The 16029-nt window shown below is 44.6% G+C and overlaps 1 protein-coding gene across 3 annotated transcripts in view; it reads right to left on the reverse strand.

Annotated features, from left to right (window-relative positions):
* entpd1 (ectonucleoside triphosphate diphosphohydrolase 1) overlaps positions 1 to 16029 on the reverse strand; it is a 145385-nt gene that overhangs the window by 61391 nt on the left and 67965 nt on the right. For 2 of the 3 annotated variants that reach the window (XM_078564969.1, XM_078564970.1), the window contains exon 2: positions 8157 to 8278. The exons of the other annotated variant lie outside the window; for it this stretch is intronic. In XM_078564969.1, coding sequence (XP_078421095.1) covers positions 8157 to 8278 — 122 coding nt within the window. The remainder of the gene's footprint in view (positions 1 to 8156; positions 8279 to 16029) is intronic. 3 annotated transcript variants of the gene reach the window in all.

Raw genomic sequence — 16029 nt, forward strand, 5'->3', positions numbered from 1 at the left:
GAGTTCATTTGCTGGGACTGAGAAATTTATTCTCTGGGATTGAGAGTGTTTAATACCTTAGTTGAGGTAGTTTGTTCCCTGGGGTTGAGTGAGTATATTCACCGGAATTAAGGGAGTTTAATCTCTGAGATTGAGCAAATTTATCTTCTCAGATTGAGGGATTTTAATTTCCAGAATTGAGGCTGTTTAATATCTGGGAAAGAGGGTGTTTATCCTCTGGGACTAAGATAAATTATTTACCAGGATTGAGGAATTTTAATCTATAGGATTGAAGTAGTTTATCTACCGGGATTGAGGGGTTTTAATCTCTGGGGTTGAACAAATTTATCCTCTGGGATTGAGTGAGTTTATCCTCTGGGATTGAAGGAGTTTATTCTCCAGGATTGCACAAGATTATTCTCCGTGATTGAGGGATCTTATTTTCTGTGATTGAGAGAGTTTATTCTCAGGAATAGAGGGAGTTTAATCTCTGGGATTGAATGAATTTATTCTCTGTGACTGAGTGAGTTTATTCTGAAAGATTGAGATATTCACCGGGATTGAGGGATTTATTTTCTGGGTTTGAGTGAGTATTTTCTCAGGGTTTGAAAGAGCTTAATCTCTGTGATTGATGGAATTTAATCTCTGTGAATGAGGCAGTTAATTCTCTGGGATTTAGTGAGTTTATTCTGTGGGATTAAGACAGTTTTTTCACCAGGACCGAGTCTGTATGTTCCCCTTGAATTGAGAGACTTTAATCTCTGTGATTGAGTGAGTTCAATGCCCGGGATTGAGAATGTTTATTCTCCAGGATTGAGTAAATTTATTCTCTGGAATTGAGAGTATTTAATCTTTTGGATTGGTGAGTCAATTCTCCGGGTTGAGAGAGTTTATCTCTGGGATTTAGGGAGTTTAATCTCGGCACTTGAGGGAGTTTATTCTCTGGGATTGAGGGTGTTCCTTTTGTGTGATTGAGGGAGTTTATTCTCTGGGATTGAACAAGTTTATCTCTGGGACTGAGGGAGTTTATAAATTGTGTGAATTTATTCTCTGGCATTGAGAGTGCTGAATCTCTGGGATTGAGGGAGTTTATTCTCTGGGATTCTTCGAGTTTACTTTCATAGTCATTTACAGCACAGAAGAGGCCATTCGGCCCATCGTGTCTGCACTGGTCAACAAAGTTCTGACAACAGTAATCCCATTTTCCAGCGCTTGGCCCATAGCCCTGGAGGCTGTGACAACACAAGTGAATATCTAAATACTTCTTAAATGTTACGAGAGTTTCTAACTCAAAATCCCTTTCAAGCAGTGCGTTCCTGACTCCCACCACCCTCTGGGTGAAAAAATTTCTCCTCGACTCCCCTCTTAACCTTCTACCTCTTACCTTAAATCTATTACCCCTCTACTAATAGAAAAAGAAAAAGTGACTTCCTATCCACCCTATCTATGCCCCTCATAATCTTATACATCTTTATCAGGTCCCCTCTCAACCTTCGCTGCTCCAAGGAAAACAACCCCAGCCTATCCAATCTCTCCTCAAAGCTCAGAACCTCCAGTTCAGGCAGCATCCTGGTAAGTCTCCTCTGCACCCTCTCCAGTGCAATCACATCCTTCCTATATAATGTGGTGACCAGAACTGCACACACTACTCCAGTTGTAGCCTAACCAGAATTTTATTGAGTTCCAGCATTACCTCCCTGCACTTGGGTAAAATTTTTAGCTCGCTGGGCGGGCGCGTGCCCGACCCGACCGAGTGTAAAACGCCACACGATGAGGTCGAGCATGCGTCCCGACCTCATCGCGCAGCCGCGGGATATTTCAGTCGGCGGGGACGCACCGGAGTTGGCAGCCGCCCGCCGACAATTAAAAGGCCTGTTAAGCCCATTAAAAAATTAATTGAAATAAATTTTTTGCTGCCCGTCCAACCTTATGGTTGGCAGGCCAGGCAAAAACGTCAAGCGGACTTTGCATTTTTTTGGAAACCTCATCCACAGGCGGGATGAGATTTCCAAAAGCAAATAAAAATGATGTAAAAGCTTCCATTTTTCATTAATAACACGTCCCTGTGACAGAGTCATCTCTCTCCCTGAGGCTAAGTGCTGCCCCAGGGAGATCGGCACCAAATTTAAAAATGGTACATGTAGAGAAATGAAATTTCCCCGACATGTCCCCTCATGTGACAGAGTCACGAGAGCACGTTTCATTACGTTTTTACTTATTTATTTATTCTTTTCATATAACTTCATCTCCCTGAGGCAGCTCAGTGCTGCCGCTTGCGTTTCACGCCGTGCGGGCCTTAATTGGCCTGCGTGAAATTGCCTTCCAGGCCTGATCGCGGGCGGTGGTCGGCTTCCCGACAGCCCCCACTGCGCCCGCACGCCAAGGGTGAAATTTTGCTCTTTGTATTCTATGCCTCGGCTAATAAAGGCAAGTATCCCATATGCCTTCTTAACCACCTTATCTACCTGCCCTGCTTCCTTCAGGGATCTGTGGATATGCACACCAAGGTCCGTCTGATCTTCAGTACTTTCCAGAGTCCGACCATTCATAGTGTAATCCCTTCCCTCGTTAGCCCTTCCCAAGTGCATTACCTCACACTTTTCTGGGTTGAATTCCATTTGCCTCTGCTCTGCCCACCTGACCAGTCCATTGATATCCTCCTGCAGTTTACAGCTTTCCTCCTCACTATTTACCACCCTACTAATTTTCATGTCATCCACGAACTTCTTGAACATACCACCTAGAAGACCATGGGAAGAATTTTTCCCCCCGGTGGGAATTAAGGCCCGCCCAGCATGACGTCCGCCAGGAAACGCTATACGCTCCCTGTGCGGGTGAGCGGGAGTGCGGTCTTTCACACATGCACGCGGAAGAACGCACTCATCTCCCTGAGGCTAAGTGCTGCATCAGGGAGATCGGCACCAAATTTAAAAATGGTACATGTAGGGAAATGAAATTTCCCTGACGTGTCCCCTCATGTGACACTGTCACATGAGTTGGGACATGTCCATCACCTTTAAGTAAACTTTTATTAAATTTTTAAAAACCTACATGAAACCTCATCCTGCCTGTGAAGTAGATTTCATGCTTTTTCTGAAGCCCGCCAGGTCTCCTGGCCTGCCTGCCAGCCTTAAGGTTGGACGGGCAGGTCTATTAACTAGTCTAATTACTTTTTAAATGGCCTCAATTGGCCGTTGACAGGTCGGCGGGCGCAGAGCTGATTCGGCTGCGCCCCCACCGACCTGAAAATTGAAATGACGCAGGCCGACGTCGGGAGTTCCGCCCGACATCATCCCACGTCATTTTACGTGTAGGCGAGTGGGCCCCGCCCCCTGCTCGCTGACCTCAATATCCTGCCCCATACGACGTAGGTGCAGAAGTAGGCCATTCGGCCCATTGTGTCTGCTCCACCATTCAATGAGATCATGGCTGATCTGATAATCCTCTATTCCACTTTTCTGCCTTTTCCCCATAACCCTAGATTCCCTTACTGATTAAAAATCTGTCTTTCTCAGCCTTGAATATACTTAATGACCCAGCCTTTGCAGCCCTCTGCGGTAATGAATTCCACAGATTCACTATCCTCTGAGAGAAGAAACTCCTCCTCGTCTCTGTTTTACATGGGCGACCCCTTACTCTGAGATTATGCCCTCTGGTCCTAGACTCTCCCACAAGGGGAAACAACCTCTCAGCACCTACCCTGTCAAGACCCCTAAAAAAGCCCGCCTACATTTAAGCACAAATCATTTATGTACACCACAAACAACAAGGGTCCCACACCGAGCCCTGCAGAACTCCACTGGAAACAGACTTCCAGTCACAGAAACGTCCCTCTACCATCACCCTCTGCTTCCTGCCTCTCAGCCAATTTTGGATCCAATGTGTCACTTTGCCTTGGATCCCATGGGCTCTTACTTTCTTGACCAGTCTGCCATGAGGGACCTTATCAAAAGCCTTGCTAAAGTCCATGTAGACCACATCAAATGCATTACCCTCATCAACGCTCCTGGTTACCTCTTCAAAAAATTTGATCAAATTTGTCAAATACGACCTTCCCTTAACAAATCCATGCTGACTATCCCTGATTAATCCGTGTCTCTCCAAGTGCAGATATATTCTCTCCCTCTGACTTCTTTCTGGTAACTTCCCCAATACCAAGGTTGGACTGACTGACTGGCCTATAATTTCCTGGTCTATCCCTTCCTCCCTTTTTTAATAATGGGATAACATTAGCAGCCCTCCAGTCCTCTGGCACCTCACCTGTGGCAAGAGAGGATTTGAAAATTACTGCCAGGGCCTCTGATATCTCTTCCATTGCCTCCCTCAACAGCCTGGGCTACATCTCATCCAGGCCTGCGGATTTATCCACTCTTAAGGCCGCTAAACCCGCTTGTACCTCCTTTCTTTCTATGTTGATTTCCTCTAATATTTCACAGTCCTCCACTCTGATGTCTATACCTGTGTCGTCCTTTTCCATTGTAAAGATCGATGCAAAGTATTCATTGAGGACTGCACCCACGTTATCTGGGTCCACGGATACATTACCTCTATGGTCCCTAATTGGCCCTACTCTTTCCCTAGTTGTTCTCTTGCTCTTTATATATTTAAAAAACCCTTTTGGGTTTTCCTTTATTCTACCCACCAATGCTTTCTCATTTACTCTCTTAGCTTTCCAAATTTCCTTTTTAAGTTCCCTCCTGCACTTTTTATACTCCTCCAGGGACTCTGCTGCATTGAGCCCTCGGTATCTGCCATAAGCTTCTCTTTTTTTCTTAATCCTAAACTTAATGTCCCTTGACATCCAGGGTTCTCCAGACTTGGTCCCCCACTTTGTTTTTACAGGAACATATTTGCCCTGTACTCTCGCTATTTCCTCCTTGAATGCCTCCCACTGCTCTGACACAGTTTTATCTGCAAGTAGCTGCTCCCAGTCCACTTGGGCCAAATCACATCTCATCTTAGTAAAATTAGCCTTTACCAGGTTTAGAACTTTTATTCTCCGCCCAACCTTATCCTTTTCCATAACTATCCTAAATCTAACTGAGTTATGGCCACCGTCTCCAAAATGCTCCACCTGCCTGGGCTCATTTCCGAATATTAGGTCCAAAACTTCTCCCTCCCTTATTGGGCTTTCTCCGTACTGGCTAAAAATGTTCTCCTGGATGCAACTTAAGAATTTTGCTCCCTCCCTACCTTGCACACTAAAACTATCCCAGTTAATATTTGGGTAGTTAAAATCCCCTACTATTACTGCCCTATCATTCTTACACTTCCCTGAAATTTGATTACATATTTGATCCTCTATCTCTCCCCGACTGTTTGGGGGCCTATAGTACACACCCAACTGTGTGTTTGCCCCTTTTGTGTTTTTTACTTCTACCCGTATGGCCTCATTTGACGATCCTTCCAAGATATCATCCCTCCTCACTGTATAATTGATTTCTTGATCAATATTCCCCCTCTCTTCTCTATCTCGTCTGAATACCCTATAATGAGGATTGTTGAGCTGCCAATCCTGCCCTTCTTTCAGCAAAGTCTCGGTCGTAGCTATCATACTCCCACGTGCCTCTCTGTGCCTTCAGGTCGTCTGTCTTATTCCTCAAGCTCCTTGCATTAAAATATATTCCATTTAGCCTTGCTAAACTCACTTCTTTCTTATCTAGCCTATGGGCGTGATTTTGCCCTTGGCGGGGGTGCTCGGCGGGGACGGGCAGGGGCAGTTGGGAAGCCGACACTGAGGTAACCCGGGGCCTTCTGAATCCCCAAACTAAAGCTGGGATTCAACTCAACTCTTTCAGAAACGTGGTGGTAACAAAATCGGGAGCCATTTTAACCAGACCTTTAGTCTCATGAAAGTCTTTGTTGTTGTCGTCCCATTTCTCTACATGGGCACGCAGATCAGCAAGAGCTTCGCCTCATTACTGGAGGAACATGACATCTTTGTCCCAAAGATGACGATGATGATGATTAACTGTCTTTTAATTATCAGCAGGCACGCAGCCGACTCCAGTGCACACCTGCCGAACTAAATATCGCGAGACTGCATGATGACGTTGAGAAGCGCGCCCGCACGCCAAGCATAATATTCTGCCCTATGTTTCCTCTGCCTTCCAGGTTCACTCACTAGCGTTTTAGCTTCTAATCCCATCTCAGCCTCTCTCTCTCCTCTGAACTACTTTTCAGGATCCCATCCCCCTGCCAATTTAGTTTAAATTTAGTTTGTGTCTCTTCCTGTCACGCTCTGATTATCATTACCCATGTTGCTATCCTGTACCATTGCCTTCTCCTCTCTCTTTAATTGATCACACTTTCCCTCATTTGATCCCTGACCCCACTATTTAGTTTAAAGCCCTTGCTACCACCCTAGTTATACAACTCACTTGAACACTGGTCCCAGTATGGTTCAGATGTAGACCGTCCCAACGGTACAGCTCCCATTTTCCCCAGTACTGGTGCCAGTGCCCCATAAATCAAAATCTATTTCTCCAACACCAATCTTTGAACCACGCATTTAACCCTCTAATCTGATTTACCCTACACCAATTTGCTCATGGTTCTGGCAGTAATCCAACGATTATTACCTTTGAGGTTCTGATTTTTATTTTGGCCCCTAGCTGCTCATACTCCCTCAACAGAGCCTCGTTCCTAGTCCTACCTATGTCCTTGGTCCTTACAAGCACCTCAACAACTGGACCCTTCCCCCTCCCACTGCAAGTTCCTCCCAAGCTCACAGCAGATGTCCTGAATCCTAGCAGCAGGCTGGCAACACAGCTTTCTGGACTCACGCTCTCAGCTGCAGAGAACTGTGTCTACCTGACCCTGCCCCACTATACTGTCCCCAAATATCACTACATTCCTATTAACTCCTCCCGCTTGAATGACATCCTGCATCATGGTGCCATGGTCAGTTCGGTCATCCACCCTGTAGCTTCCAATCTCGGCCACGTAAGCTGAAAAAACCTTGAACCTGATGGACAATTGCAAGGACCGAGGCTCCTCCACTTCCACTGTGTCCCCTTACCTGCCACACTCGCAGTTACACCCTCCTGCCCCTGACCACAGACCAAATCAGAAGACTCAAGCCTCAGAGGTGTAACTGTATCCTGGCACAAAGTACCCACGTAACTTTGTCTTCCCTGATGCATCGCAGCGTCTGCAGCTCAGCCTCCTGCTCAATGACTCTGAGCCGAAGTTTCTTGAGCCAACGACACGTACAACAGATGCGGTTACCATGGGTCACAAAGGTGTCCACAATTCCCACATACTGCAGCAGCAACACAACACCTGCTGAGCCATGCTTATTTTATTTTAACTAAACAATTGATTAAATATTTTACTAATTTAATTTTAATTAATGCCATATGTTTTGTACTTCAATTAATGTTAAAGTGAGTGAAATACCCTAAGTCAGAATAAAAAAGAGAAAATACCAACTAATCATCCGCTTCCCTCTGATGTCACTCCTTGGTTTTTCATTCCATACACGGGCTCCAAAATAACATCTTCCAGCTCCCGCTTAGATGCTCCCTCTATCTTCTTGCCGCTGTCTCCCGCTCAGACTCTCTCTCTATCCTCTCGCTGCTGTCTCCCTCTCAGACTCTCTCTTTATCCTCTTGCCGCTGTCTCCCTCTCAGACTCTCTCTCTCTTTATCCTCTTGCCACTGTCTCCCTCTCAGACTCTCTCCCTCTATCCTCTCGCCACTGTCTCCTTCTCAGACTCGCTCTTTATCCTCTCACTGCTGTCTCCCTCTCAGACTCCCTTTATCCTCTCGCTCCTGTCTCCCTCTCAGACTTTCTCTCTCTATCCTCTCGCTGCTGTCTCCCTCTCAGACTTTCTCTCTCTATCCTCTCGCTGCTGTCTCCCTCTCAGACTTTCTCTCTATCCTCTCGCCACTGTTTCCCTTTCAGACTCTCTCGCTATCCTCTCGCCGCTGTCTCCCTCTCAGACTCTCTCTCTCTATCCTCTCGCCGCTTTCTCCCTCTCAGACTCTCTCTCTATCCTCTCACCGCTATCTCCCTGCTCCATCTCAGACTTGGCACCCACATCCCTTGACAGTTCAATAATGAATAATGATAGAACATGCCTAGGAGATAGGTTTTTAGGTTGGATAGGAGATGAGATGTACGACACATCACTGACTGACCATTTAAAGTCTCCTGATACTATTCACAATTACCTTCAGTTTTTGTGGAAGCGATTTGTTCTGTATTACAGCTATTGTGACCAGTATTAATACTCCGATAACCACAAAAATGATGATTGTTGTGATCAGGTGCCTGCATTTCTTCTGTTTTATTTCTGTAAATGGAGAAGGAAACAGTGCGTGAACAAAAACACATGATGAGAGGTTCTTAAGTTTTTAGAAAGGCTCACTCAGACACAACATAGTCCTGACGCTTTGTCTGAGTCTGTTTCTCCTGTTAATGTGTTCCTCATTTTCAGGGTGGTTCTGTTTAAGTCTGTTTCCTTTTTGTAAAATATAGAATTTGCAGCACAGAAGCAGACCATTCAGTCAAACTACTCTGTGCTCCACACGAGTTCCCTCCCATAGTATTTCATCTCAGCTTATCAGCATACCCTTCTATTTTGATGCATCCTGGTCAATATTATCCCTCAAACAACATCACCAGAACAGATTATCGAGTAATTTTCCTCTATTTGTGGAATCTTCCTGCTCTGTGTAAACTCATTGACTAAACACAGAGTGGCTGACCGCTTTGCGGAACACCTTCGTTCTGTCCACAAACATGACCCAGACCTCCCTGTCACTTACCATTTCAACACACCACCCTGCTCTCATGCCCACATGTCCGTCCTTGGCCTGCTGCAATGTTCCAGTGAAGCCTAATGTAAACTGGAGGAACAGCACCTCATCTTCCAATTAGGCACTTTACAGCCTTCCAGACTTAACATTGAGTTCAACAACTTCAGATTATGAACTCTCTCCTCTGTCTTTATCCCTTTTTTACTCCAACTTTTTTAGAAATTTTAATTTTAATTTATTTTTATTATTAATTAATTTGTTTTTTTAAATCCTTTTTCCCCAATCACACCCCCCCACAAAGGGCCATCTGTCACTTGTTCCATGTTGTGCTTTAACAGAGCTCTGGCCCTTGTTCTGCTATTAACACATTCTGCTTTCTTACCTTTATGCCACTATCAGCATGTTCTTTAGCCCTTACCACTACCATTAACACTCCCTTTGTCTGGTGTCCTTGACATCTTTGTCAATCTCTCCTTAGCTCCCACCTATCCCTGACCTTCTATCTTTCTCCACCCGCAATACCCCCTCTTAAACAGTATAAAATCCATCATATTTATCTTTAGCTCTGAGGAAGAGTCATAGGGACTCAAAACATTAACTCTGTCTCTCTCTCCACAGATGCTGCCAGGCCTGCTGAATTTCTCCAGCATTTTTCATTTTTATTTGAGGTTTCCAGCATTTGCAGTATTTTGCCTTCACCCGTTGTCATGTTTGACTACATTACAGCTCTTACTATATTTCACTTCATTGACTGTGAAGTGATTCGAAATGTCCTGAGGATTTATAGCTGCAATCTAAATGTTCTTTCCTTCAATAAATTAAATTGACAGCCAAGTAAAATGATCTCATTGGTTTACTGGTTGTTGACATTAATGAAAAGCAATGAACAGGTTTTGTCATCTTTTTACTAAATTATTCATCAATTTTCTTGGGCGTCGGACCTGGGCAGTCAAGAACAAGTCAAGGGGTTAGAGGGAGGAGATAATTGGATAAGGGTTGACAGATGTAATTCATAATTCAAGGTGGAATGCCATATTAAATTTAGTAATGAACCTGATTTAGTTGAAAGTCTAATGATGCATGACATTTATCTTATAAGCTATGATTAAGTTCAATGTACCACAGTAGGGCTCGTCAGCAAGGGCATCAAAACGAGGGACCCCTCCAGGAGCCCACCAGCAAACATGTCAGGGTTTTCTTGTTGTGCTCCCCACATGGCGAGACCCCCATCCGCCAGTGGGTGAATACGAGCGGCGGGTGGGGTGAGGCCTTAAGTGGCCAGTATTTGCCCAGTTAAGGCCCTCAATTGGCAGTGGGGCAGGAAGGCTATTCGTGGGCGTTCCCGCCCTGGACTTAATCAGGGTGGAGGCGGGATCCCCACCTGCTACCCTAAATGTCCCCCCCCCCACCACCAGACTCGCTATGCTTCTGCCAGATGTAGGTCATGCTGACTTTGCTGGAATGAGATGTTTGTCCACAGTAAACTGGGCAAACCTATCATTGGGTAAAATGATAGAGTATCAGTGAGTGGTGTTTAAAAGACAATTTGAGATACTGAACCAGTTTATAGCCCTGAGGGCCAAGAGACAGCCATGGACAACTAAACAGGTACGAGATAACATTAAACTATAAGTAAAAGCATACAAGAGGCCAAAAATAGCACAGATTCTGGAGAAGTTGAAATACACAAAAGAAGAGTAAAGGGTGACAAAATGGACAGTTCAAACCACAAAAATGGAGTATGAAAAGAAACTTGCAAAGGATATCAAAATCAACACCATTTTTTTACAATTACATTTAGGAAAAAACGGGGCTGGTCAGGAGCAATATGGGTTCCTTGAAAACTGTTAACTGAAATACCATCAATGAAAATGAGGAACTGCAGACATACTGAATAATTACTTTGCATCAGTACTTGTAGCAGGGAAAGAGCTCAGCATACCAGGACATCCCACAGAAACTAATGCTGAATCAGGGACTCACACAAATTAAGATAAGCAAAATAATAGTAATGAAGAATGTAATGACACTAAGGAGTGTCAAATCACCAGAACCATATGGTTTCTCTTCAGGGTTTAAAGTAAGTAGATGAGAACAATACAGGTGCCCTGACTATGATCTTCCAAAGTTCTGTTAATATGGGAACTGTTCCTTTCAATTGGAAAATTGCACATCACTCCAGTTTTTACAAAAGGTCAGATAGGGAAACCGAGAAACATAGACCAGTTAACTGAACATCTGTTGCTGGGAAATTGCTGAAGTCTATAATGAAGGATAGGGTGACTAAACAGCTTGAAACATTTCAGCTGATCAGAGAGAGCCAGCAGGAAGTTGTAAAGTAATAAAAACAGAAAATGATGGAAATTCTCTGTCAGCATCTGTGGAGAGGTAAACAGAATTAACATTTCAGGTGGATGATCTTTCATCAGAACAATTGAATTTTTAAAGGGTTAAGTCATGCCTGATGAACCTGATTAAGCTTTTTGAAGGGGTGACCAAAGTAGTGGGCAGGGAATGTCTATGGATGTTATTTATAAGGACTTCCAGAAGGCATCTGGTAAAGCTCCTCATGTGAGACTGTTAGCTAAAGTTGAAGCTCATGGAACTGAAAGTAAATAATTGACCTAGTTAGGAAATTGGCTGAGTGGCAGGAGGCAGAGAGTAGGGATAATGGGCAGGTACTCTAATTGGCAGGATGTGACTAGTGGTCTCACACAGATCCATGTTCATAGAATCATTGATTGGTTACAGCACAGAAGGAGCTCATTCAGCCCGTTGAGTTCATGTTGGCTCTCTGCAACAGCAACTTAGCTAGTCCCACTCCCTTCCCCAATGTTGGGCTCTACTATTTGCTGTGTTTATTCATGACTTTTCTGATGGAATAGGAAACCACAAATGCTTTAGACACGAAAGGTAGCATTATAACACATGACACATTGTAACATGTGACACATGACACATTGTAACACGTGTAGAAGGAAGCAAATGGATTTCAATGTAGGGAAGTGTGAGGTAATCAATTTTAGACCTAAAAATGATAGAATGGGGCACTCTCTAAATTGGGAAAAGCTAGAACGAGATCATCAAAATATGAACTGGTCAGGATATAGTCAACAAGGCTAATGGGAAGCTGGCCTTTGTATCTGGAGAATAGGATACAAGTGGATAGAAGTCATATTTCAACAATACAAAACGTTAGCTCGACCACACCCGGAGCATTGTGTGCAGTTCTGGACATCACACCTTTGAAGGATAGACTGACCTAAGAGGAAGTGCAGCATTGATTTCTCAAATGATACCTGGACTCCAAGGGTTAAGTTACTAGGGGAGAGTCCACAAACTAGGGTTGTATTTCCTGGAATTTAGAAGATGAAGGAGTGATTTGATCAAAGCTCTCAGGTATTAAAGACAACAGATAGGGTGAAATTTCAGGGGTACAAACAAAGGGTGGAGGAAGTTTGAAACTCTCTTCCACAAATGCAATTGATGCTAAATCAATTGTTACTTTTAAACCCGAGATTGATTGATTTTTGTTAACCAAAAATATTAAGGGATATGGGGCAAATGCGGGTATACAGAGATAGGTTTCAAATCAACCATGATCTCATAGAATGGTGGACCAGGCTCAAGAGGCTGAATGGCCTCCTCCTGTTTCTATGTTCAGTTTAAAGTCACATATTCAGTCTTTATTTTTATATAATACTTTAATTTTATATCACTATAATATTTAAATAGTCAAACTTGTGATGGCTTGGGAAACAGAGCTGTAGTGTTGATTGAAATACAGTCTGTGGTACAGACTAAGGGGCAGGGATTTCCTGACTGAGAAATTGTGGCACCACCAGAGTGTGATATATTTACATTGGCAGTATCCATAGTAATTTACTACAGAAAATGTTGATATGAAAGTGTAACAACAGGAAGAAAGATTTCACAGACAAGGAGACAACTCTGAACAGGAGGATGAAAGAAGTTCACTTTAGATTCTTACATCACATATATAAATTCTGCTTCACCCAATTAACCAATGACAACAAGGAAAAAGGATTCACCGCAAACCACAAATTGGGTAGGTCTGAATATCTGGACCCTGATCTACCCCTGTTCTTTTTATTCATTCATGGGATGTGGTCTTCGCTGACTGGGTCAGCATTTATTGCCCATCTCTCGTTGCCCTTGAGAAGGTGGTGATGAGTTGCCTTCTTGGGCAGAATTTTTCCCCCGTTGGGGGGAGGAAGTTTAGGAGCGGGCGCGTGGAATCGCGCCTCCTATCGGTGCCCCCGATCGGGGGCGCGCCGCCATTTTACGTGGGCAGGCTATTTAAGGCCTGCCCAGCGTCTGCAAGGAAGCACTATGCACTCCCTGTGCGGACGAAGGGGAAATCCCTGAACCAAGAGTGCGCTCTTTCACGCATGCGTGCGAAAGAGCACACTCATCTCCCTGAGGCTAAGTGCTGCCTCAGGGAGATCGGCACCAAATTTAAAAATGTTAGCAATAGAAAAAAAAAATTCCCCTGACATGTCCCCACATGTGACACTGTCACATGAGTTGGGACATGTCCATCACTTTCATTGACACTTTTGTGAAAAATTTTAAAGCCTACATGAAACCTCATCCCGACCGTGGATGAGGTTTCATGCTTTTTCTTAAGCCCACCAGGACTCCTGGCCTGCCTGCCAACCTTAAAGTTGGACGGGCAGGTCCATTAAGTACTTTAACTACTTTGAGGCCATTGACAGGTCGGTGGGCGCACAGCTGATTTTGTTGAGCCCCCGCCGACTTGAAAATTGAAATGGGGCGGGGTGACGTCGAGAGTTCCACCCAACATCATCCTGCGTCATTTCATGCGCCGCGAATGGGTTCCGCCCCCCCGCTTGCCGACCGGGAGATCCTGGCCCTTGAACCACAGTGCTGTTAGGGAGGGAGTTCCAGTTCAAGGGTTTTCAAATCTGTATTTTTTTTTTCATCTGTAACTGCACAAAGCAAGGTGGGTAAGTTGAACCTTTCATTGCAACACCTCTCCTGGTCTCTGGGTCGAGATCAGAATCTCACTGCACAGAGATTATTAACCCTTTCATACTCGCATGACTAGCTGTTGCCATGTTTGCACCTCAGCTACTGACCAAATATTTCTACTCACACAACCTTTACAGAATGTAACTTCAAAGGCTGCTGATTTACTACTGTTAGCATAAAGTGACCTAATGTATGAAAGTACAACTTAGGAGCAGCAGTAGGCCATTTGGCCTCTCAAGCCTTCTCTGCCTTTTTAAAAATTATTCATTCATGGGATGTGGGCTTCGCCGGCTAGGCCAGCATTTATTGCCCATTCCTAATTGCCCTTGAGAAGGTGGTGGTGAGCTGCCTTCTTGAACCACTGCACTCTATATGGTGTAGAGCCCTAGCAAAACTGGAGTCATTGGGAATCAGGGGAAAAACTCTCCACTGGTTGGAGTCATACCTAGCACAAAGGAAGATGGTTGTGGTTGTTGGAGGTCAATCATCTCAGTTCCAGGACATCACTGCAGGAGTCCCCCAGCCCAAACATCTTCAGCTGCTTCATCAATGGCCTTCCTTCCATCATAAGGTCAGAAGCGAGGGTGTTCGCTGATAATTGCACAATGTTCAGCATTATTCATGACTCCCCAGACACTGAAGCAGCCAATGTCCAAATAGAGCAAGACCTGGACAATATCTAAGTTTGCGCTGATAAGTGGCAAGTAACATTCGTGCCACTCAATGCCAGGCAATGACCATCTCCAACAAGAGAGAATCCAACCATTGCCCCTTGATGTTCAATGGCATTACAATCGCTGAATCCCCCACAATCAACATCTTGGGGGTTACCATTGACCAGAAACTGAACTGGACGAGCCATATAAATGCTGTGACTACAAGAGCAGGTCAAACGCTAGGAATCCTGTGGTGAGTAACTCACCTCCTGACTCCCCAAAGCCTGTGCACCATCTACAAGGCACAAGTCAGCAGTGTGATGGAATACTCTCCATTTGCCTGGATGAGTGCAGCTCCAACAACACTCAAGAAGCTGGACACCGTCCAGGACAAAGCAGCCCGCTTGATTGGCACCACATCCACAAACATTCATTCCCTCCCTCACCAACTCACAGTGGCAGCAGTGTGTACCATCTACAAGATGTACTGCAGGAACTCACCAAGGCTCTTTAGGCAGTACTTCCAAACCCACAACCACCACCATCTAGAAGGACAAGGGCTGCAGATGCATGGGAACACCGCCACCTGGATATTCCCCTCCAAGCCACTTACCATCCTGTTATGATCCCCAGCTGAGGTTACCCTTAGACAAGTCTGATCCCAGGGTGGAACCCAGTTTGATAGATCCTAACTTTTATTTGTTTGTTTAGATACGTGGAGAGGGGCTACTGAACAGAGTCACCAGAGTCATCTAATGAACTTTTAACAAAAGCATAAAACCTTTATTAAACAAGAAAAAAAGAACTATATTATAATATTCCTTCACCCACAACTATATCTTTACAGATATATACAGATTTGTAAGGATAACACAAGTTACAAAAGCTATCTTATACTCTCATGTTCACAGTAAGTACACAGTCCATGTAAACAAATTGGTGACCTGTGGTCAGATACACCACACTCTGAAACCAAGTGACAGATGCCACCCCAGACGGATGCTACGGATCTCTCCTCAACTACCCCCAGATGCTTATTACACTGTGAGCCAACTGTCTCACTGAAATAAAAACAGAAAATGCTGGAAAAACTCAGCAGGTCTGACAGCACCTGTCAGAGAGAGAAACAGAGTTAACATTTCGAGCACAGGGGTTCACCTCCAGGGTTTTGAACTCTCCTTCCGATGTTCCTCTCCCCTGGGTCACCACGTGCATTCAAGCTTTCTTCCATGCACTCTCTCTCACCAACTAAGCCTTCAACAGTACACCACTGCATCACATGCCTATAGTAAAGGGTTCCAGACCTTCAGTTATCTCCTTGGACCTTCTGGCTTCTAACTTTAAATCAGTATCCTTTAAGCTTGACGCTTGGAGCCTTCCTTTCTGCTCCTTAATTTCACTTCCAGAGAACAGGACCTTTCCCAGCTCCTGTCCTTCCTTTGACAAGAAGGCCTTCTTGGGACTTTCTCCTGTTCCACTCCCCTGGATTTGAGGGCTTTCTTCTTTAGCTTGGGATTTGCTATCTGTCCCCTTTGTTCCAGTCTCTCCTAGCAGCTACTTTCAACTAACTTTAGCTTGGGCCTGGCTATCTGTCCCTTCTAGGTTGCTTCAGC

This window comes from Cetorhinus maximus, chromosome 20 (assembly GCF_964194155.1).
Source record: "Cetorhinus maximus chromosome 20, sCetMax3.hap1.1, whole genome shotgun sequence".
NCBI lineage: Eukaryota > Metazoa > Chordata > Chondrichthyes > Lamniformes > Cetorhinidae > Cetorhinus > Cetorhinus maximus.